The 24,651-nt window shown below is 31.9% G+C and overlaps 4 protein-coding genes across 8 annotated transcripts; 2 read left to right on the top strand and 2 right to left on the bottom strand.

The window, feature by feature from the left end:
- The first annotated feature begins 3,037 nt into the window (after positions 1-3,037).
- On the top strand, positions 3,038-6,602 carry LOC110634064 (eukaryotic initiation factor 4A-11). 2 transcript variants are annotated; one of them, XM_021782950.2, is made up of 5 exons: positions 3,038-3,236; positions 4,734-4,803; positions 4,916-5,022; positions 5,244-5,674; positions 5,814-6,602. In XM_021782950.2, exons 2-5 carry the CDS (start codon positions 4,736-4,738, stop codon positions 6,447-6,449), a joined length of 1,242 nt encoding a protein of 413 aa, XP_021638642.1. In that variant the 5' UTR covers positions 3,038-3,236; positions 4,734-4,735; the 3' UTR covers positions 6,450-6,602. The 2 variants fall into 2 exon arrangements, with proteins under 2 accessions (XP_021638642.1, XP_058006758.1); XM_058150775.1 differs by lacking the exon at positions 3,038-3,236 and adding an exon at positions 3,360-3,380.
- Positions 6,603-8,993: 2,391 nt separating this feature from the next.
- LOC110634105 (uncharacterized) lies at positions 8,994-9,538 on the top strand. The gene is made up of 2 exons (XM_021783011.2): positions 8,994-9,326; positions 9,482-9,538. The coding sequence occupies exons 1-2, from the start codon at positions 8,994-8,996 to the stop codon at positions 9,536-9,538; spliced, it is 390 nt and encodes a 129-aa protein (XP_021638703.2).
- Positions 9,539-11,677: 2,139 nt separating this feature from the next.
- Positions 11,678-15,894, bottom strand: LOC110634066 (casein kinase 1-like protein 2). The gene is made up of 14 exons (XM_021782952.2): positions 15,467-15,894; positions 15,323-15,363; positions 14,990-15,059; positions 14,751-14,899; positions 14,560-14,655; positions 14,403-14,473; positions 13,881-13,942; positions 13,697-13,760; positions 13,528-13,612; positions 13,313-13,439; positions 13,107-13,189; positions 12,950-13,013; positions 12,704-12,843; positions 11,678-12,214 (listed from the first exon to the last, which is right to left on the bottom strand). Exons 1-14 carry the CDS (start codon positions 15,540-15,542, stop codon positions 11,924-11,926), a joined length of 1,419 nt encoding a protein of 472 aa, XP_021638644.2. The 5' UTR covers positions 15,543-15,894; the 3' UTR covers positions 11,678-11,923.
- Positions 15,895-17,555: 1,661 nt separating this feature from the next.
- Positions 17,556-24,076, bottom strand: LOC110634067 (probable phospholipid-transporting ATPase 4). Of its 4 annotated transcripts, none has more exons than XM_021782953.2 (11): positions 23,731-24,076; positions 21,185-23,127; positions 20,973-21,083; positions 20,437-20,713; positions 20,264-20,352; positions 20,077-20,164; positions 19,772-19,981; positions 19,509-19,634; positions 18,959-19,057; positions 18,590-18,781; positions 17,556-18,487 (listed from the first exon to the last, which is right to left on the bottom strand). In XM_021782953.2, the coding sequence occupies exons 2-11, from the start codon at positions 23,002-23,004 to the stop codon at positions 17,813-17,815; spliced, it is 3,687 nt and encodes a 1,228-aa protein (XP_021638645.2). In that variant the 5' UTR covers positions 23,005-23,127; positions 23,731-24,076; the 3' UTR covers positions 17,556-17,812. The 4 variants fall into 4 exon arrangements, with proteins under 4 accessions (XP_021638645.2, XP_021638647.2, XP_058006740.1 ...); XM_021782955.2 differs by having other exon boundaries at positions 20,973-21,065; XM_058150757.1 differs by having other exon boundaries at positions 23,862-24,076.
- Positions 24,077-24,651: the final 575 nt, after the last annotated feature.

The raw sequence follows: 24,651 nt of genomic DNA, 5'->3' as shown, positions 1-24,651 counted from the left end.
TTCTATTTAAAAAAAAATTAATTATATTGCTAAACAAGAGGCTCATTAAATTTTACTTTTAATATTCTTTATAACATAAAACATCAAACGAATTACATTTTATTAATAGAAATTATTTATTTATCACGATGGAAAAAATAATAATCGCACATCATAGTATATAAAATTTAATTTAATAATATTAAAGTGGCATTCCCTTCAACATTTGGAGTTTGTAAAGGCAATTGATAGTTGCGTATTAAGTATAATAAGTGGAAAAGAAAAGTGATTGATTGCTGAGTAGGAAGCCATTAGCATGTTCTCTTTTCCTTTCTTCGTTTGAAGTTTTTGTCATGTGAAGACACCATATAATAAGATTAATAATATTCATCACTTTTATCTTACTGAAATCATATTTAGAATTATAAAATTTCAAGTTTATGACGTCATTTGTATTTAAAAAAGTATTTTTTTAGAATTTTTTTTATATTTTTTAATATTTAAAATATGAGTTAATAAAAAATATTTTTGTGATTAAAAAAAATAAATCATCTTTAAAAAAAAATAATTTCTTCTTTTTAAAGTAAAAAGTAATTTTCTGATTAAATCTCTATTTGTTTTATAAAAAAAAACTTATATATAGAAAATTTTTTCTATGTAAAATATTTTTAAAAAAATATTATTTTTATAAAAATATTTTTCATTATTTAATTATAATATTAAATTAATGATATATATAAGTATTTTCAAATTTTAATAAAATAATAAGAATTTAAAAAATAGTAAATAATTTTATCATTAAAAAAAAATAAGTTATTTTTTTTTAAAATAATATAATTTTTCTTTTAATTAGAAAAATACTTTATGTTGAGTAATTTTTTTAAGTGTCTCAAAAGTTAAAAAATACAAAAAATAAAAAATCTTTTTATGAAACAAATAAACCTAAAATAAATAAACATTTATATATTCATATAAATATATATCATTATTTTAATATTATAATTAAATAAAAAAAATATTTTTTCAAAAAATAATTTTTATAAAACATGTTTTTCATAAAACAATTCAATTTAAATCTCATTCAAAATTAATTATAAAAAATAATAATGCAAAAAAAAGTCAAAAGAAGTGTACATAATTCAATGATCTTAACATTATCCAAAGGGCAACATTGCCCTTATAAAAAAAAACAAGAAAACAAAAGACAACCAATCAAATTCTATAATTCATATGCACATGGGTGGCTATGTTTTGCTTATTGTACACTATTGCCTTTAAATTAAGAACAAATCTTGCTTTTAAGAGCATGAGAATCTCTGTCTTTTTTCCTTTATTTTTTTTTTCAAGTTGACCATTGGCATTACCATTCCTTTTTAGTAATTTAAAGTCATTAAAACTCTTTGCCACATATTTTTTTTTCTTTTCATTTTTCTATGATATAAGCCTTTTAATATTTTGTTTCATGAGCAAATCATAAAATATTTAATTAGTCTTTATTTCTTATATAAAAAAGGAAGTATTGAATTTTATTTTATTTTATTGACTTTGTTATTTTCATAATAAAAAGTAATTTAAGGAGAGAGTTACTTATTACTGTATAATTCATTATTTATTTATTTTTAAAATAATATTTCATAGATTATTACTCATTTTATTAAAATTTTTAATTAAAAAATTTCACGTCATGAAAATACAGAGTCATAAAGCTACATAAGACATATTCTAACAATATAGTGAAATTTTTATTAAAAGGCGTTTGGTTTAACTATTTATTTTTAATTTTACTATTTAAAATATATTTTTTAATTTATAAATTAATTTAAAAATAAATAATTAATTATTTGATAAAATTTAAATATTTAATTAAAAGTGCTTAAAATAACTTAATTTTAACATATGACAAAAAAATATATGTAATTGATTGTAATGATTGTTAAAACAATGATAATTTTAGACTTTGTTTATTTTACAGAAAATAATTTATACATCAAAAATATTTTTTACGTAAAATATATTTTTTATGAAAATATTTTTCATTATTTAGTTAAAATGTTAAACTAATAGTATATATTTATATTACCTATGTATAAGTATTTTCACATGTTAATAAGATTATTAAAGTATAAAAAATAAAAAATAATTTCCTCATTTAAAAAGAGAAAGTAATTTTCTTTGAAAATAACTTAATTTTTTTTGATAAGAAAAGTATTTTTTATTGACTTATTTTCTTAGTGCCCCAAACGGAATTTTTCTTTGTAACACAAATAAAATCTTAATATTATTTTAAAAATTATTAATATAAAATAGTATTTTATTTGATTAAATAGTAATTTTAAGATAAGTAAATAAGTTATAAATCTTACTTATCATTTATTTTCGATAATTTTTTTTAAATTAAATTAAATATTAATTTATTTATAATTTTTTATTTATAAGTAGATTTAATTAAACTAAACACCTATATTAATTGTGCAATTCCTCTTTGTAGCAAATACTTGAAGTAAATGTGACTTTTTAAATTATTATTTAATTTATTGTATATAGAAAAGGGGATGATCTCTAGATGAGATTCCTCCACATTCTTAGATTTATCCTCCTCTTTTATATATATATATATATATATATATATATATATATATATATCTCAATTAATAGTTAATAGATATTATGTAAGAGGCACTTGGGTACGTACATATCCCACAAAGCCACTTTATAATTTGGACCAAATCACCAAATCTTTCACTATTGGATCCTTTTGATTTCCAAGCTGATTAGTGATTTAGGATTTCCTAAACCCACAAGAAATAATTTTTTTTTATTTTTTTATAATAATATAATAATGCTAACGCATAATTAAAAATTTGTTAATTTATAAATAATTTATTATTTTTATTCCTCATTTTAAAAATAAAAACAGCTAAAACAATGGGAGTTTGGCCAAAGTTTCTTTTTCCTCTCCCACCGCAAGTATTAAGTTCATTTTTTCTGAAGCGTCCAAACAAAGCATAAGGTAATAAAACAGAAAGCGTGAGGGCAAATCCGGAAGTTCAAACAAAGATTGGGGCAAAAGGGTTTTTGTAGCGTATTACCTAAGATCATTATAAGCAATCGCAAGTAACACGCTAAGTCTCTTCCCCTTCAAACTCCAAGGCGCAGATCCGAGGAGTTTGGGATAAAAAAACCCTAGTTTTCTCTCTCTACCCTCAAAAAGCCTCCAAATCTCTCTACATCTTTATCAATCACTTGCTTACTATCAGGTCCCTCCCTCTCTCTCTTTCTCCTTCCCTTTCTCTCTGTTATCTGTGTGTGTGTGTGTGTGTGTGTGTAATTAGCTGGTTTGTGATTGTTGGTATCGGTGTTGTGGGGAGATCTATAAGTGGGTTGATTTTTTTAATGTCTAGGTTTGTGCTTTTACGTCTCTCTTGTTCTCTCTCTCTCTCTCTCTCTCTCTGCGTGTTTGTTGTTGGTGGAACTGTTGATGCTCTATTTATCTTCTGCGTTTTACCTTTTTGAAAGGTGTGGATTTCGATATGGTAGTTGTGGAGTTTTTTCCTTGGTGGTTTTGTTTTGGATCTGAGATTGATCTGTTTGATTGTTTTGGAGTTAAAGTTTTGATTTTTATTTTTTGTTATGATTTGTTACTTAAGCGATTCCGAGTTCTAGTTAGGTGTTCAGCTTATGGGATTTACTGGGTTGATGATTAACTGATCCTGATAAGAGAAAACAAAGAGATAATAGAGGGTGCCTAGTTTTTTACTAGAGTTTTTATAAGCTTTTAGTGGAAGAATTTCTTTCTTTTAGGTTGATTACTTGATGATGTAAGGCAAGATAGATGAACTTGCTTTGTTGATACTATCAGAAGTTGAATGTGTACAGATACTGAATTTTCAATATTTGCTTGTTACTTATTAGACTGCTAATTCACGTTCCTCAATGGTAGCATTGATCTACGCCTTATTTCTTTTTAATTTTTTGTTATGTTGTTTATTTAGTTGGTATTTCCCTTTAGAATATTAACTTACTTTATTCTCAACTTTTATAGTAGAGCACATATGCAAGAGCAGATATTTGCATGTATTTTCTATTTAAGACACCATAGCAACATTGGATGCCACACAGATGATTGTTTGCTTGATGATAATCCAATTTAGGAGGGCCACAGTTTTATGATAATGTATTGTTGTGTAATTCCAAAGTAGGTGCCATTATTCTTAAAACTTCACCCGTTTCTTTGAATCCATTGAGAAATTCTCTCTTTCTCTGTCAACTTTTATTACTGCATCACGATTCCTTGATTTTTTGGTTTGATATTTTGGAGGAGTGGGCAAATTAGTCTTCTGGTGAAGGATTTATATCCAATGTATCAGATACCTGGCTGCCCCTTGCATATCTTCTCCAGAAACTGAAACAGAAGTTTAATGCCTGTACTCCTTTTTATTTTGGTTTGCAAGTTTGGCTCTTCTGTAACAACTTCATTCTTTAGTCCTGCAATATGGGGTAACGACTGGACAACAGTAAAAAAAGTTGTGTGGTTCAGTATTAACTTATAAGGAAATTCTATTCTAGATTGTGTTAGTTATTGAACTTGTCCTCTGTTTTTTTTTTTTTTGCCCCTCTTATCTTATTTGGTGGAACTGATGCAGTACCAGAATGCATTTATATGCTTTACCTGTTTAGTTTTGTAATTTGTATTTTAACACTGCCCTCTCGCACACAGTTAAAATTTGCATCTAACATAGTTTATCTTCATGCAGTAATGGCAGGTGTGGCACCAGAAGGATCACAGTTTGATGCTAAGCAATATGATGCTAAAATGAGTGAATTGTAAGTTTTGTGACCATTGGATGTGTAGCAGGAATTCTTCATAGTGACACTTGCAATATATTGTGATTTGATATAAATATTTATGTAATTTTTTTTTGGGGCAACTTTGCAGACTTTCAACTGAAGGACAAGACTTCTTCACTACTTATGATGAGGTTTATGAAAGTTTTGATGCAATGGGATTGCAAGAGAACCTTCTGAGGGGCATCTATGCTTATGGTACCTTTTTTTTTTTTGCATATATTTGCAAATTTCATACAAATGTTAGGGTCATTCTTAATGCTTATTTTGTTTTGGAGTCAGTTTTTACCTAATTCCTTGCTTACTTTTTCTTATGAGATTTTGAATGAGACTAATGTGGTTGGAATCCTACTGTTTTGTTTGGCAATTTAACTCTTGCTGAAGGATGCTGATTTTCTTGTCCTAAATTTCTGTTTAAGGTTTTGAGAAGCCATCTGCAATCCAGCAAAGGGGAATTGTTCCATTCTGCAAGGGCCTTGATGTAATTCAGCAAGCCCAGTCTGGAACTGGAAAAACAGCAACTTTCTGCTCTGGCATTCTCCAGCAACTCGATTATGGTCTAGTTCAATGTCAGGCCTTGGTTTTGGCTCCCACTAGAGAACTGGCACAACAGATTGAGAAGGTTATGCGAGCCCTTGGTGATTATCTTGGTGTGAAGGTTCATGCTTGTGTAGGTGGAACAAGTGTTCGTGAGGATCAACGCATTCTCCAAGCTGGTGTTCATGTTGTTGTGGGCACTCCTGGTCGAGTATTCGACATGTTGAGAAGGCAGTCACTTCGCCCAGATTACATTAGGATGTTTGTATTGGATGAGGCCGATGAGATGCTTTCACGTGGTTTTAAGGATCAGGTTTGATATCAGAACCTCCCCCTTCACCCTCTACTTCCCTTCCTTTTTTCTTCTAACCTAGTTTTAGGGGCACTTGATGGGCTTCTTGTTTTATTTTTTTTTTTTTTTTGGGGTTCTAATATGGTTTTCTGGCTGTCAGATCTATGACATTTTCCAGTTGCTGCCGGCAAAAGTTCAGATCGGTGTGTTCTCTGCTACCATGCCACCAGAGGCCCTTGAGATCACGAGAAAGTTCATGAACAAGCCTGTAAGGATATTGGTCAAGCGTGATGAGCTTACCCTTGAGGGTATCAAGCAGTTCTATGTCAATGTTGAGAAGGAAGAATGGAAACTTGAAACACTATGTGATCTGTATGAGACCCTAGCCATCACCCAGAGTGTTATCTTTGTAAACACACGGCGGAAGGTTGACTGGCTCACTGACAAGATGCGTGGCCGTGACCATACAGTATCAGCAACTCATGGAGATATGGACCAGAACACTCGTGATATCATTATGCGAGAATTCCGTTCTGGTTCTTCTCGTGTTCTCATCACCACTGATCTCTTGGCTCGTGGTATTGATGTGCAGCAAGTTTCTCTTGTCATAAACTATGATCTGCCTACTCAACCTGAAAACTACCTTCATCGTATTGGACGAGGTGGACGATTTGGAAGAAAAGGTGTTGCCATTAATTTTGTGACAAGGGATGATGAGAGAATGCTGTTTGATATTCAGAAGTTCTACAATGTGGTCATTGAGGAGCTGCCATCTAATGTTGCTGATCTTCTGTGATGAGAAATTTTTGGCGTGTTGAGAAAGGGTTTCTTATTTAACGGGTTGTTTTTCTTTTCTTGTTTAGTGTCTTGATTAATATTTTTAAGACATATCTGACAGTTTAATCTCATTTGAGCCTACTTCTTAATTACAACCTGATGATATTGTCTAGTTCTTATTTTGTCTTCCTGAAAACTTTTGCATTTTGATTTTTTTTTTTTTGGTCGGTACCTTATACCCCTTTTCCCTTTTCTATAAATTATTGTGGAATTGTTTACTTGTCCAAATTTGCTTCTGAAAGTTTAATTTTGTAGGCTAAGGAAGCAAATTGAAATACAGCGCGTTTTTCTGTTTAATAACTCATTAAGTGTTAATCTTAATGGCTGGTTTGAAAAGAAGTAGAAATGATTATTACTAATTGGTATGTTCTCAATCCATATTCTGCAGCTAATGGTAATTAAGAATGCTATATGCCCCTGCCTGTTAAGTTATTTTTCTGTTCCTGTTACGTACTTGGATGAGAATTTTTTTCTTTTTTTTAAATTCTTTCATGGAAATATGAGATTAAAGGTAGTGCTTCAGTAGTTGAGTTGAAGAGGAACTCGCTCTCTGTGGGAGTGGGTCAACCAAAATTCTTGTCTTTTTGAGTTGTCATCTTCTGGTTCTTTGATTAGCCCGGCAGATTCTAGCTAAAATAAAAGGATCACAAAAAGAAAAGCTTAATGGCCTTGATGCAGAAGCAGAGCATGTTTAACAGAGCTTGAAGGGGACATAGATAAGCCTGAATATTCAATCTGGGACCAACGCTTAATGACTTCCATTGTAGAATAAAAAGTTAAAAAAAAAAAAATACTTAACATAATCATATGTGTTCGTTAACTACATAATATTTATTACAATTTCTCAGATTTTCACTCATAAGCAAACATCATAATATAAGAAATGATACTTTAACCAATTTGTCAACTCTAATTATTAGTAAGTAATGAACTCATGACATGATGAATTGGTCTCAATATATAATCATTTTGGAGTCCAATTTCTGAAGTGACAAATTAATACAGCAATGGGACTATAAATTTATTTCCATGGCAACTAACAAGATCAGATACCTATAAGTTAGAGAGCTGCTTGGTGAAATTTATCTGTTAAAAAATTACATTATGAAAATGGGGGAAAAAATTCAATATAAATATATGCATATTGCAATGCCGTGAACCAGAGGACTATGCTTGTTAATTCAACCATGAAAAAACAGGGAACCCCACAATTAATCTGATCGATTCAACCAGTTTAAGTAATAAATGGAAAAAAAAAAAAAATTTCTTTCTCTGTCAATGAATATAAATATATTTGGGATAATTTCATAAGCTTGATTTTCATGGAAATAGTATCTTAACATTTAAAAATTCAGGATACCATGAATTAACATATAAATAAAAGAAATATTACATGTTAAATAATTATTTTCAATTCTGATTATGAAATAGATATCTCACTAGCATTTCTTTTTTATTAAATTAAAAAATATAATAATTATTAATATATTTCAATTTAATAATATTAAAAAATATGAGATTTTAAATTCAAATAGCCTCTCTCTATATATATATATAATCAAATCGTTACATTCAATTTCATATTGGGTTGGTTTAGTCAATTATTCAAGAACATATATTATGGTCTGTCCATTTGCAGCATTCATTAGCTCTATACCCATACCTGTATGTTCATCCGTGATAATTGACAAAATGCCAAAAAAAATTTCTGGTTTTGGGAAAACAAAATCAAGTTTAATTTAGAAGGTGTATGATCTTTACTTAAATTGCTAATGACAGGAAAATCTATACTTTGAAATAACAGTATCAAAGGCCAAAGTGCAGTCAAAAGAAATTAAATCTTCAAACCTTCAATATTTTTTCTCTTTTTGCATTCTACTTTGGAAATCATCAAGTTTGTATGTTTCTATGATTAAGGAATTTTGTCATCAAGGAAACAAAGTTTAATATTTTTTTAAAAGAAATGATGAAACATATGCATCTAATGTCAAGAAAAGAACACTAAATTGTCATAATCTACAGGCTACCAAAATAGTATCTTTTACTTGGAAATTTCAACTCAGTTGCAACAATCTCATCAGATGAAAAAAAATAAAATAAAAAAAATTCTCAATTGAAGCTAAAAAAGAAATATTCCTTTTCAGTCAAATCCTGAAAATCCCAAGTGACACATGGCCATCAATGACCATTCAAATTCAGGCAGCAGCCTCATGCAGTGCAACACCACAGGCAGAGGATGAAGGGGGGAAATGTCACCTCACCACTTCCCTAACTCCATTGGAAAAAAACAAAGTACTCGTGCATAAGTAAAAGGGTATGAAAACACCAACTTGGGTGTCTGAAAAGTCCCACTTCAACCACTCCTCTAAATAGCGAAGCAATCCCAAAGCAAGATTTTCTCTTGCTTTTCTTATTTCATTTGTCCTCTATAACCTAACCTTAATTCTTGAATCTCTCAAATTTACGTGTATGTGATTCTTGTTTTCTTCTCTTTCTTTTTTCAATGGAGGGGTTTAGATCCAAGTCTTGCAGAGAAGGGAGGATGCAGATAGAGGAATATTATGGAGGCAAAGCAGGACCAACAAGAATGCAAGATTTAAGGTCTTATAGTGTGAACTATGCAGTTTCAACACAGCCAAATCAATTTGGCAAGGAAGTGAAGATCAAGAAAGGGAAAAAAAATCTTGGGTCATCTTCAAAAAGCTGGATTTTTAATGATCCTGAGCTACAAAGGAAAAAAAGAGTTGCAAGCTACAAGGTGTATGCCATGGAAGGCAAGATGAAAGGGTCCTTGAGAAAAAGCTTTAGGTGGATCAAGGACACTTACACCCAAGTGGTCTATGGATGGAGGTGACCATTTCTAATTCTCCTCTTAATGTCATGGATGTATGGGCAGTTTCTCTTCTGAAAAGTATAAATATCATTTCAGCTTATCAAGAATCTATATAGTAAGCCTGTGGACTTTCTTTTCTTCTTCTTTTTGCTCCAAAGGAAGCCAGATCTGGGAAGTTGGATCCTACTATTAGTGAGTTTGATGAAGAACTGTAACAGATTGGCTTGATTTGGGGATTAAATTTTCAATCTTATGTATCAGTAATCTACTAATCTGGGATTTTGCTACTATTGTATTGGCAAGTACAAATTTGCTTCTCTTTCTCTCTGTCCCCCTTGGTTCTGGTTTCCATCATTTTCATATAATTGTTTGGCTGCCCAGAAAACAAGGTGATGCAAGAACAACTTTCCATTTTTTTTTTAAAAAATCACAGAAAAAGAAATAAGAAAAAAAAAGATCATAGATGAAATCAATATTCATTGCCACCAATGAAAATTAAATGACTTCATTTTGCTCAGCTCCAAAATCATTGAAACTTGACAAATGAGGGATGGAAAGCAATGTAATTTACCAAATTCTTAATTGGGTGAAAGCAAGATTTTTTTTTTTTAAATTTGTCTTTTTTTTTTTTTCTTTTGTAAAATTGATTATTGATTTAGGTCCATATTGAAGGTTACATGAAATGTGGACGAAGAAATGAAATTCAAGAATTATACACGTCATATGACTGCATAGCCTACTGTCATAATGGTTATTCTGACTTTTAATTATGGGAAATCGATTGGTTATTTTGACTTTTGATCATCTTAAATTGACAATTATCAGAATATATTTATTTTATGTGAGGATTGTATCAGTTTAATTTAATCTAATTTTAATAAAAAATATTTATAGTGTATTATTAGATTTGAAAAGAATTCGTATTCGGTAATTAATATTTATATTAAATTTAAATTTTATATATTGATTATTTATTATTAAATTTATTTATAAAAATTATTAATTAAAGATATATAAAATTATTTTCCAGTTGATTTTAGCATATATGTATATATATATATATATTTTATTCATAAAATTTGAAGTATTATATTTTAAAAGTAGAATTTAAATATTTTACAAGATTTTTGAATTTTAAAGTATAAATTTTTAATACAAATATTTTAATAAATAATTTGTTACATATGAAATTAAGATATATTTTATAATTACGTGATTTAAAATTATTTTGTTATGTAAAATGATAATTTAATAAAATTTTATAATTTATCTTATCAGAGTTTTGTAAATTAATAATTTTTTTCATAAAATAGATAATTACAAAATTAATTTAACGGAAAAAAGTAAAGTTTCTTCATTAAAAAAAATATAATATTTTTAAAAATCTAATAAATAAATTATGACAAATTTTATTGAAAAATTATAGGAATAGGCTTAGATTTATTAAATATTATTAAAATTTTAAAAATTTATATTTTTAATGTGAGAACTTTTTTTAATAAATTTTTTATAATTAATTATTATATGAAAAAAATTATTTTTATAAAATTATGAGATAATTTGTAAATTTAGGTTAAAAATATTTTATTTTTTGCAACAAATTAATTTTACTTTTATATGAAATCAATGATGCAGACATCTAAAAATAAATTGATTGGGATCCCTTGAAATATTCACATGCTCTGCCTGTTGCCATTCCCAGTGTTGACTGCCTCTCTAATCACCAAACTTTGCAGGAGACGGTGGAAAATTCCTACCTCAATCCACGTTCAAGTTAGACTTTAGATCCACCGTCCCATCTAGATAGGGATGGCAAAAGTTTCTGAGTCCATTCGTTCCACCCCAAATTAGATCAATTTTATTTCAATTTGTGTTGGATAAGGCCAAAATTACCTTCTCTTTATCCCGAAATTTTATAATTCACCTCGTATAATAATATATTATTATTTTTTATTAAAAATTAATTTACTTTTATATATTATAATTTTAATAAAATATATAAATATATTCTAAAAATAATATGTAAAATTTATATTTTTAATTATATTTTATTTTTTAATAAATAAATTTATATTATATATTAATAAATTAAAATAAAAAAATAAAAAAATTCTACCCCGGGAAATCTACTAGCCCCTACCCCAATGAAACGAGAATAGAAAAAGCAATCCTCACCTCCGACCCACCCAGCCACCATTCCTGCAGGCATGAGCTCTTCGAGGCGATTCAAAAGGGAGTAACCAAAATCTAAGAGATATTGGGATCATGGAAATTCGAAAACCTAACACTATTATGCTGCTGCTTCGAAAATATAGTTTGGCCCCTTCAGTTTTTAAAAGCATGTACAGCAGCAATAAGTTCTAATGTTCTTTTATAAATTTGTAACTATTTCAAATACTCGCAAAGTGTTGCTATACATATTTCACGAGGTGCCATTTCAACTGTATTGTTCGCTGATATACCAAAAAGAGTATCAAATTAGATAACAGACAACTAGCAACGACATAGTGGACGCATAACAACAGATTCCACTTTCAGGTATGTAACAATAAGTATCTGATTGTAAATTTACAGTGGGAAAGCACTAAGGTTTGCATTCGCTAATACTGTATCCTCTCTTCATTGTTGAAGTGCAGGCTCTCAATGCCCCGAAGAGTTGATTCAAATGTCTTTATATTTGAGGAGTTTCTACCAGATGATGGAAGCTTCTGCTCTGACGATACAATAGGCGAACCTCTTTGACCACCAGAAATTTTGACTGCAGGGCTCATATCTGTTATGCGACAGCGAGTTGGATCAGACTCATTCCCAACAAGTGCTGCATCACGACTGCTAGAAATGGCAGGTCTCCTTGATGATCCACTAGTCGGTGGAAAATTTGAGATGGATAACTGCCCAGTCCAAGCATACAAAATAAGTCCAAGAAACAATGTTAAGCATTAATGAAATACCACCATCATGAAAACAACAACACAGCATGCTATATTGAATTCAGTCAAGTTTAATGCGCAAATTCAAATTCAGTCAAGTATAATGCGCAAATTCAAAATAAAAAACATGACCTAACATAGAACAATTCGAGTAACCACACCCAGCAACATATGGCACACATCACATATTAAAGTACTAATAAAACTCCATAACACAAAGTGCATTAAAGTGCAAAAAAAGTGTTTCCGTGAACTCATTCCAGGATAACATGCCACCTGGATTTGAGCCCACAAGCCCCTAAAATTGATCGATGAGCTAAGTAATTGGCCAAAAACTGATTAATTATGATAATGGAGTAAAAGATAAATGTATCAATCAAGTCTAAGTATCTATAATAACGAAAGGTATCAACAAGATCATTTGTGAAAATGCATGTTGGAAGTACTTACTGTAGCGTCTTTGGATAAGGGTAGATCATTTGCAATAGGACCTTTCTGTTTAGATAAATTTACAGAACTTGTAATTGGTCCAGAGTGTCTCCTTCGGGAGGGATCTGTTGAAGACCAACCGGGTCGACCATCTTCCCCACCTGTGATTTAGTGCAAAAATCATACACATTATGAATCTCTCCATGCGAGTAGATACAAGAATATAAAACTTGTACAAAAGCCTGAAATGGAAAGCTGTGGAGCAACCTGGTTGCCTGTCAACATTAGCACCAGTAGGGGGCACGCCAGAGCTTGGTCCAGCACCAGGGCCCTGTACAAAAAATAAATGAAATATTGAGTTATATAGATTATTAATCATAGGGCTAGAAGCCCTAAGAAGGACGATAATGACATTAATTCTTACAAGTGCACGAGTAGGAGGATTAGCAATCTGGGATTGCTGATATTTCAAAATTGTCCAATCAAAGACATAGTCAAACTGGAAACCTGAAGTAAGAAGGAAATCAAACTGATTATAGTGGCAAAGCACTTTATTTTTTTACTGCTTTAGATTTCATGCCTGTATAAGTATAAAATCTCAGAGCAAAAGGAGAACACTAAAGTTCAAACCTTCACGAATAAAAAGATCACGGAAAAGCCTTTTCAGGTAAGCATAATCTGGCTTGTCATCAAAACGGAGTGACCGACAGTAATGGAAGTAGGATGCAAATTCTGTGGGATAAGTCCGACATAAAGCCTAAAGAGGATGCAGAGAGCTTTCAAATCAGTTCAACAAAGCTGGAGAATATCATAAATAAAGATGCTAGTTTAAGACAAAACTTTACCTCAATAGAAGTTGATACTTTCTTTTCACTGATCTTTTCATACTTTTGCTTCTTGGTCCCCGCTTTTAGTCCTTGCCATGGAAGACTACAAACATACATGGTTCAAAATCAAGCAAACCATGCAACAGAAGTGTGAAAAGAGCTAATGCTCGAAAACTGGGATGTTTACCTTCCTCTTAAAAAATACATCAGAACATATCCAAGAGATTCTAAATCATCCCTGCGACTTTGTTCTACAAAGTACATATGTAAGACAATCAGGAAACAATAACAATAGTTATTTAGTCAATAACCAATTAGATATTATACCAATAACACACTGTGAAAACTAAAATAAGACAACAATTACATACCAATGCCAAGATGAGTATTCATGCTAGCATATCTTGCAGTTCCAGTCAAATTCTTATTTTCTCTGCAATATAAATAAGCACATCAGTTCCAAAGTAGCTTTATATAATTTGAAATGAGGCCAATTATAATTGGTAAGTGACAAATAAGCCACTCGGTAAAGAAAACCCATAAAATAACTACCAGCACTACAGTTAACACATTAAAACAAAAAAGAATTAATCACCGGTACCACAGATAAACAATGAGCACAAACAAAACAAACCAACTGTACTAATTAATTACATGGTAAAGCAGATGTACTCCAGTCTAATTATCAGTTTGTGACAAAAGAGCAACTAACTACACCATATGTTTGATACTAAACAAAGTTAAGATGCAAATGCATCCATCCAGTCTACATAAACAAATCAGAGAGTGCACAAAACTAGAAACAACAGGTTAGGCAGTTAGATTTGACACTAAGCCCTCACAAACAATAGAAATTAAATGAACTAGCATACTTATAGTTCAAAAATATTAACCTGTAAGGAATATGCTGATGCGTTGAAGTGTCTCTGTACTTCTTAGCCAGACCAAAGTCAATGATATAGACCTGCATTCAAGTAGACATCAGATTACAGACCAAAGACGGTACAATAAAGCAAAGGTTATATAACAAAATCAGTATCAAACTGATACCTGATTGGCACGCCTCCCTAAACCCATTAAGAAGTTGTCTGGCTTGATATCTCGATGGAGGAATGATTTGGAATGAACAAATTCAACCCGATTAATCTGACAGGAATATCACAATTGAAATAAATAAATAAATGAAATAATACAAATCATTCAACATCGTAAGAATGTGCATTGAAAAATAAAGATCCTACCATCTGGTCTGCAAGCATCAGAACAGTCTTCAGAGACAGTTTCCTACTACAAAAGTTGAACAAATCTTCAAGACTAGGTCCCAGTAAATCCATCACGAGGATATTATATTCCCCTTCAACACCAAACCATCTAACATTTGGAATTCCAGCTGCCAAAATTACAGTAAGTAGCCATAAAAACAATCAGGAAAAATTTAACAGAAAAAAAAAATGGTAACCACAACAAAGAAGGTCATTACTTCCTCCTTGCAGAATCTTATATAACTTTGACTCATACAGCAACTGAGGATGCTTTGTCTTCACAGTTTCCTGAGTAACAAAATGACAATAGGAAGTTCTCAACTAATCCAGTAAATTCAAAGAAAATCAAAAGAGAGAAACACGAAGAATTTGTCAAAATCTTATTCAACTAGATAAAGCAGCATTGAAACTAAAGCTCGTATGCTTTTTCAAAGCAATCATCTCCAATGTAATAATTTATAATTATACACAGATAATAAACAACCTAGAAAACGCAAATTCATCATCCTTTTAGCAAAAAGTAGTATTTAGCCAAAAAAAAAAACACTCACGAGCTTAATGGCAACTTCCTCGTTTGTTTGAATATTAGTACCTGAAAATATCCCAATAAAAAAAAATTACTAAAATTACTCAGAGAAAAATCAAGAGATAAAATAAGTAACCAAAAAAAAAGTATAAAAAAAGGGAAAACAAACCGAGATAGATCTCTCCAAATGATCCACTACCGATCTTGCGACCGATACGAAATTTGTTACCAACGCGCGGCTCCATAATAAAGCAAACCCTGAACTTTTTCTCTTTCTCTCTATAACAATCAAAAACCCTAATTCTTTAATTACGAAAACAAAAACCCCTCTCCCCTATATTCCCTCAGCTTTTTTTTTTATTTAAAAAAAAATACTGATCCTACAGGTGTCGGCGGCGATGATGCGAAGAGGGAAATCAACGGAGGAGAGAGAATATCGGGGAGCAGAGAAGTAGAAGGAAGAGACGGGATATAGATGGAAATAAAGGCGGAACTTTCTCTCTCTAGAGATTTATTATATAAGAGAGAGAAAGGAAGGAAGGAGAGAGAGGAGGCATTGTTGGTGTGATCTTTGATCCAGTCGAGAGCGGACTTTTTCTTACATTGCTATATAACTGTGTTCCCGTGATCTAAACGATGTCGCTTTCGTCTTTCTCTAAAAACGACATAGTTTGGCATATTCCCCCACAAGTCCCCTCTTCCCCATGTGCTGTTGTTCTTCCCTAATGAAATCCCATAGTTGGATTGGACACAAAAGTGTAAGGTGCCACTGACCTAAATTTCCAGTCAAATCCATAATTATGGGTATATTAGGTGCCATTAAATTTGCAGATGGGCATAATTTATCCAATTTTTTTAATTTAAGTTAAGTTAATTTTAATTAATTCAAAAATCAAATTTTTATAAAATTGTGACCAGGTAAATTGGTCTATTAATTAATTATCTAATTTCATTAATTTAATTATTATATTTACATTAGTATAATTTGAAGGTCAATTCTATTATCAAGTCAATAGCACATTCAAAGGAGATGACTGAGGAAAAAATTGCACACAAGGATCGTTTGGTTTTGTAGTTATTGACTTGGTCTGTTTTGTTGTTGTTTTCTTTCTTTTTGGTAAGGAGGTTGGTTGGGATTTTTTTTTTATTAATTTATTAATATAATTTAATGATAATCTTTAATATTAACTTAGTTATATATCTCACTTTCAACTAAATTCAAATCATTTAAATATAAAATATATTATAAAGAAAATAAATTATTTATAAACAAAAAGAAAATTTGCTAATTATGAAATAGTTTGATTAATTTTATTTTACTTTTAATAAAAATATCTCAAATTTATATCTCTTTAAAGAGGTGAACATTCGGTTAATCAAATAGAATCAAATTGAATTTTGAATCATCTGGAATTTTAATTGATTTTAATTATATTAACTAAATCGAATTAAAATTAAGAGAAAATCAAACCTAATGGGAATCGAAAATATATTTCACTTTCAACTTTCATCTAAATTCAAATCATTTAAATATGAAAATGTTATAAATAAAATAAATTATTTATATAAAAAAATTTGCTAATTATGAAATAATTTGATTAATTTTATTTTACTTTTAATATGTAGAAAGTAGAAATGTTTTGAATTTATATCTCTTTAGAGGGGTGAGCATTCGATTAACCAAATCGAATCAAATTAAATTTTGAATCAATTGAAATTTTAATTGACTTTAATTATATTAACCGAACCGAATTAAAATTAAAAGAAAATCAAACACAATCAAAATTAAAAATATTTGGTGAGCTATCGGTTATATGAGTTAATTGAAAAAAATAATATATATTTAATATTATGAATTAATTAATAAAATATAAATTTTTAACTATTTTTATTTATAAAAATAAAAATATAATTTATTATTATAAAAAATAATTATAAATTAAATATTATTAATAAATTATAAAAATAATAAATAATATATTAATTAATATAAATTTCGTTAAAATAACCAAACTGATAATCAAATTAATCGAAAATTAAACCAAAGTCACTCTTACTAAATAACTAATTTTCATTCGGTTCAATTATTCAAAATGCATACCCTTAAGTCTACAACTAATTAAATTTATGATGAAAAGGGAAGAAAGCTAGCCTCCTTGTGTAACCCAACAGTCATTAGCATCCACTAAATGAAAAAGAGAAATTTCAAATTTTAAAGAAATATATTCTACTTTCATTGTGGCATTGAGAAAGAAAAAGGGAGAAAAGAAGAACATCAATGTTATACATATCAACTATTTTAACAAGCTGTTAAACTTCTGGAAGGTTATATAGGTAGTGTACATAGTAAACGGGCTTCTGTATAATGGAGTGAATGGGACTTGACCACATAAAAAATCACTGCAAAATGAATCGTTACAAGGGCAATGATTGAAACTGCAAACGCCTAAAAACCCTAAAAGCTTTTCAAAAATAAGAAAAAGAAAAGGAATGAAAAAAAAAAGATTGGAAAAGGTTATGATGGGGAAGATGCATAACTTTGCGTTACTAAAGTTGAATGCTTCTTGTGCAACTTCCCTTTTAATTGCCTTATCTTTGCATCCACCCTCACTGAGAAACCAATCTTGGTTTCTTGTCTCGCCTTCGACCGCTCTCTTCTCCACATGGTTTGATCTTCAACATCCTTCCTATAGTACTTGATTTCTTGGATGATATGGTGATCCATTGGATGGATACATCTTTGGAACGAAATGTGAGTCATGTAAGGCAAATTGCATGCAACTGTTACCAAGATGATGGAACACCAATATATGGGTGCTGGACCAAGAGCTTCAACTAAAATTTGGTAGGCATTCCCAGAATAAATAGGAGATACCATCCCGTAAAGTAGGAGAAACAAGAACCAAGAGGCAATGCTGCCCCAGACAAAAACGTGTTGAATCCATGTGAAGTGGCTCATTGTAAGTGCGATCTGGCAGTTCACAGCACAGACGATGCAAGAGAATATAGTGGTGCCCACCGCTGACATATCAGCAGTTTGACCTTCGGCTCGGAATGGTTGGTCAAACAGGATGACAAGATTGAGGAAGAAAATAACAAGAGAGGAATAGAGACCGTTGCCCATCCATCCCAGTATCCTATACCAGTCAAAGAACAGATTTTTGGGTCCTTGCTGATAAAGTGCCGGGAACTGCAAAGGGAATGATGTGTGTGTTAGTAATATAAATAAAGCAGTATCGACAACTCCTACATGGATCAAAATACTGGGCTAGACATATTTGATTCGACTAACCTGTAAGCAGACCTCTGAAGAAACATCTTGTTCAAAAACTCCAAGTGAAATAACAGGTAAGGAGGTAAGAACGACATTAAACAATAGCATGTACCAGTCATCGTAAACTGATTGCCCAGAAAAGGCTGCAAATGCCTCAAAGTAGAACAGGGTGAGACCAAATGCTATATTTTTGTAGAAGAAATAGCAAATCTGTAAGCCAAAGATCCAGGTTTAAGTAAAGATTAGTCAACCATGTGGGTTATTCAGAACAACATTAGATGCCAAATTGTGTTTATGCAATGCATATGTATCTGTGGCTGTGCAGTGGATGCTATGCTGTTGAATTCATGAAATAAAGCATCAAGGTTGCTATTGTTTGGCTATTACCATCTGAGCAATTCTCTTGTAGCACCAGTGTCCATGCACTACTAGAAGTCTTTCCAAGAACTGAAACTGGGAAATTGAGAAATCACTGGCCATCACAGCCTGTAATGGATATTCAAGTTCTGTAAGCTTCAATGGTATATAAAGAAGAGGGGGGAAACTAGATGCTTTTCTTTTCCCTGTTAAACAAGTCAGAATATTTATCTCAACAAACTAACTGGAACTGATAGAACACTTCAGAGACAATTTCCTTTAAAATGGGTGTAGCTCAAGCATGATATTTTGATACGTAATTCAACTAAACATGGCAGACAACCATGATGCCTCTTGTCTAAAATCATTTAATTATATATCCCATTAGATTGAGACATCATGAGTAATAAAAATGCATATAGAAAGGGGAATGGAGAAGCCTTATTTCCACTTTCCAAGAAACAGATTGAATTCCTAGTATGCAAAAAATAAGAGTTAAAGATGGGGCAAAGAAAAAGGTAAAATTGCTGATAATGCTATTGTATAGATGCTTCATGCAGGAATCAGATACTCTACTGACCTGCATACCTTCCACCCCACTGATGCCAACACCAATGTCAGCTTCTTGAATCATTCCGACATCATTTGCACCATCACCTATAGCTAAGGTGGTTCTTCCAGTTCCTTCTTTCACTAATCTTGTTACCTTCCAAAACACAAACCAAACAATATAAAAAATATATGTGGTTCTGAAATGATAAGGACTTCAATGAATCAAAATTCATGTCCAAATAAGATAACTTGAAAGCAAGTCCAGCAGGCAACAAAGAAAAAGGATCATACCAGCGCCTTCTGCTTGGGAGAGACACGACAGCATATGACAGATGCACATTCAACGGCCAATGCCAAGAACTGGTGCTTCATATCATCCTCCAGAGCAAAAGTCAAAGTTTTCCCATCAATTATTAATGCAAATGCAGCAAGTGGATCCTTTTCTAGTTTAATCATGTGAGAGGCATTGGTGATTTGATGCAAAATATTATCTTTCACAGCCTGTTTGGTAATAAAAAGGAACCAAAGTCTTAACATCAAATACAACCAATTCCATGAAAACAAAGTCCTATGCTACCTTGCACCGTAGCATATACCTGTTTGGAATCTTGGGATGTTGCATCTGAGTTTGTCACTGTGATGCAAATTTGTTTCATTCCCTGTCGAAGTAAACTACATGCATATCTGCATCATGGAAACAGGAGTTCTTTTCAGCTTTCCAAAGGAAGTAATATGCATTAACAAGAACCTAGCATAGTTGTATGTAATCTGTAAGACACCAACCCTATATTGATCGCAGTTTCCATCTTATCCCCTGTCAAAACCCATATCTTGAGGCCAGCTTGAGCGAGTTTATCTATGCACTGGGGCACCTGATGAGGAAAATTCAAGATCAGTAGAAGCATACCAAAATAAAAGGTGTTAATTATGATTCCAAGGAAATGATATTTATGTACCCCTTTTTGTAATTTGTCCTCAACAGCAGTAGCACCCACAAGAATCAATTCCCTTTCCATCATATCTGCTACTCGCTCAAGCATTCCATCTCGATCAGCAACAACAGAAGTTTTGGCTTTCATAAACTCATTGTTCCATGTATTATACTCGGACTCATCAAGCTTCTTGTAAGCAAGCGCCAATGTGCGCAACCCAGCTTCTCCATACTCATTCAAGTGCTTAGCAGTAGTTTCCTCGTACATTCTTCCTTTCTTTGATAGGCGGTCAAAAATGATGCTGTAAGTTTTTAAGCAAAGGTAATGAATGGCAGTGAAGAAAAAAGAAAAAAAAGTTTATAATTTTTCTCTGACTGTTTTGGGGTCATGGAAGGGGATGGGGGTAGGGGCAAGGGAAGATTTCATATGGCTTAGAAAGACAGTCTACTAGTCTCAAGAATGCAAAGAACGATTAAGAAATGTTGAAAGTTCTAATTGGTTTATCTATCATACTCTTGCATATTAAAAAAGCCAAATTAAAGATTCTTTGGGAATCTAACCTGTCAGCACCTTTGCACAGGAGCAGAATCTGTCCATCCTCATCCCTCACAATGACAGACATTCGCTTCCTTTTGCTAGTAAATTCCAACAAACTGAGAATTTTGAACTCCCTGCAAGATTCCCAAGAGAGCCAAGATGTTAACACTAGAAGAATACAAATGACTGATGAACAAAAAGCCTGAAAGAATAAACTGTTCAATCACATCCTTACCTTTCGACCAGTTGTCCTGGGCGAGCAAACTTTTCACGGATAATCACGCTTGATTGAGTTCTTTTACAAAATTCAAAACCAAATTCTCTTGCTGCAACAAGAAAGGCCCCTTCATCCGGAGACTCTGCTTCATATGTGAAAATGCCAGTATCTTCATTCAGCTCAGGAACAGCACTCTGACAAACTGCTAATATCCGGAAGAATAATAAAATGACTTCTGTATTGGGCTCCTTCAACCAATTTCCATCCATGAGACGGTTGTCCTCAAAACTAAACCCCTTTATCGCTGTTTTCTGATCCTTTTCATCTGCAGAAGTAATGACAGTCTCGAGTTCAATTTCTGGTGCTCCACTGCTATTCTCCCATGAATTACGAGCATGGTTCTTAAGGCTGGAGCCATTAGATATTTCTACATCCTGCTCCTCAAGGTCCATGGCCATCTGTTTCGCTGCAGCAAGTTCAACTTCACTAGAACGCACACCATATGCAGTACCAGCAATGGAACACTTCAAAAAATCCATCTGATTACAGGTCAAGGTGCCAGTTTTATCAGAGAGGATTGTGTCCACTTGGCCCAATTCCTCATTTAAGTTTGATGTTCGTGCTTCAGCAGTATTGCCAGTTTCTTCATCATACATCTTCAGGTCCTCGTCAATGAATTTTGCTTGACAAACTTTCACAACCTCAATTGAAACATAAAGAGAGATGGGTATTAAATACCCATAAAGGATGAGAGCAGTGATCAGATGGGCTAGACCTGACTTGACAGGGCTATTAGGATCATACAGATTTTCAGGTTTTGATGGTTGCATGTACCACCAGTCTGGCATTTGGAATTTTATCTTCACTGCAAAACCAATTGAGCTTATCAACGAGATCACTAAAAGGAGGCTGAAAAGGATGTATATAATTTTGTCCATTTTTCTTTCTATTCTGCTCCTCTTTGAGGGGGACTTTGTTGAGTTCTGCATAACTTTGCTGTCAAAACCAGTGAATATCACAACCCCATAAACAAAAGTTGTATTCCTAAGCTTTGAATCTCTAAGGAGAATCTGACTAGGATCAAGAGGATAAACCTGATGATTATACTCAAGATTACCAATAAAGGTGTAAAGACTGGGATTTGGGTCCTCACATTTTATCGTTCCTGTAAAATTCTTGAACGCCTCATCTTCATCCAGAGGCAATGTTACCTCCAAAGCTCTTTTTGGCTTCAAGTTTGTCTCACCATCCAAATTCATAGTCTCCACATAGCAAATCCCATCTTCATAACTACTGGACAATAAAAGTAAATCAGCTGGGAAAAACTGATCCTTTTCCACCCTCACCACATCACCAACCTGAATCTTCTCCCACGTCTTGTAACCAAATCCATCAGCTACATGGACACTAGCTTTCCTGGTATTAACCTTCATATCCTGAATAAACCTACGCCAATCTTCTAAAGCTTCCTTTGCCATACTAATACCAACAACAAAAGCCAAAGGAAAAATCATGCTCACAGCAGAGAATGGAGCAACAGGTGTAAGTGAAAGAATAGCAGCCAAAAGGAAGTAGATATTAGCAACACGCCGGAACTGCTCAAAGAGTGCCTTAGGCAGGAAGGTGACGATGTTATACTTTGTTGTGGATATATAATTTGAGCAATACTTTAAAGGCTTTCTCCGGTGCATACGTGGTTGGTTGCAATGAACAACTCTTGAATACCCAGGTCCTTCAATTGGATGTGGTCCTTTACCATCTTCTGTTCTTGGTCTCATGCAAGAAAATGGGTGAAAATGGCTCCGGCGGAGCCTTGCCCTTATCCTACCTCGTGTCATCTCTCAAAGTTTAATCCCAAAGCAATTATACTCTGCTAAAAAACACCACAAAGGGCAATTCCAGATCCTGCCTTCAATACAGAGGTCAAGGCGCCGCTTATGGAGAATTTCTTTTTCTAAAGCCTAATGAAACAAACAGATGTCTTTCGTGAAAAATCACAAAATAACAACATAACTGCAAATTCAAAAACTCCTTCATGTCAATTCCTCATATATAGAAATGAAGCCTTATATAATTTCAAAACAGACATCGAGGATTAAAAATGATGCATTAAAAGCGTAGGGAATTAAACTTCATGCATTGAAGTTGGAAATACAAATTCGCCAATTTGCATTCCATTCCCAGATTTTATAATCTTGTGAATAATTAAGAAACAAACAAATAGTTAAAGAAGAACTCATCAAAATGAATTTACACAAAAAAAATTCCTAATAATTCCCTACCCATGTCTAGACATCCAACATTATGAGCTGAAATCTCAAAACCCAAATCCACATTCACCAGAAACAAGGCAGAAAATGATAAAAGAGACTCTAGAATCACATTAAAATATTATAAACATGCATTTTCCAAAATGAACAAAAATTTAAACGAGGCAATGTCCAGCTACAGCTAGTAAACAAATCATTTCCTCGTATCGAAAACCTTCACCTCCACCCCAAAAAAAAAAAATGGCAATAATTCAAGAAACACAAGACCATGGAAACAAGCAAGAAAAATAATACCTAAAAAGAGGCTGGTCCATATTGAGCAAAATTAGCAAAGACCCATTTGACCAGAAATAAAAAGAAACAAGAAAAACAGCTGGAGAGATGCAGATCAAGAAAGGACAAAAAGAAATTTTAGAGAGAGAAACCTTGTTTCAGAGAGAGAAATTTCATTTTAGAGAGAAAGAGAGAGAGAGCGAGAGAGAGAAAGAGAAAGAAAGGGTTTTAGGCCATGCATAGAGAGAGAGAGACTCTCTTTCTGTTCTCTTTCTTCTCTTTTTCTCTCCCTCCCTTTCTCTGCGATGCAAGTCAGTAGCAATGCCAGCAATTTTCGGGATGCCTTCACTTCTCCTCATTAACCTTTTCTCTCTTCTTTTCACCTTTTATTAATTTTTTTCAATTTCTTCTTTCTTTTTTTTTTATAAAAAAAAATAATTTGTTAAATTAATATTATATTTTACAAAATTCTTCCACGTCAAAATGACCTGGCAAGAGTGTTTGAGAGCCAGTCCTTTTAAAATTGGTTAGCATATGGGACCTACTTTTCATACGTGGAAAGTACTTAACATTAATACTAATACTAGTTTAATTAAAAGACAAAAAAAAAATTTTCAAAAATTAAATTAACTTAGAATAAATAATTTTAAAATATTTTTTAACGAAATTAAATCTTTATTAATATATTATTATTACTAATAATATGTATAATTAAATTTATTTTATAAACTCTATAATATTATGAATAATAATTTTAAGTAGGTGGATAGGGTCCCCATAATTTGTTTGGTTTGTTTTTTTATTAATATTGTTGAATGTTATTGTCCTAATTTATTAATTGATATTAAAGCAAACAAGATACTGTTGGTGTTGTCGTTTTGTCACTTAGCTTATACAATTTTCTTCTTTTTTTTGTCGTTTTGTCACTTAGCTTATACAATT

Source organism: Hevea brasiliensis, chromosome 1, assembly GCF_030052815.1.
Source record: "Hevea brasiliensis isolate MT/VB/25A 57/8 chromosome 1, ASM3005281v1, whole genome shotgun sequence".
Lineage (NCBI taxonomy): Eukaryota > Viridiplantae > Streptophyta > Magnoliopsida > Malpighiales > Euphorbiaceae > Hevea > Hevea brasiliensis.
Note: the sequence above shows the minus strand (reverse complement) of the source record. Positions and strands in the feature narration are given on the sequence as shown.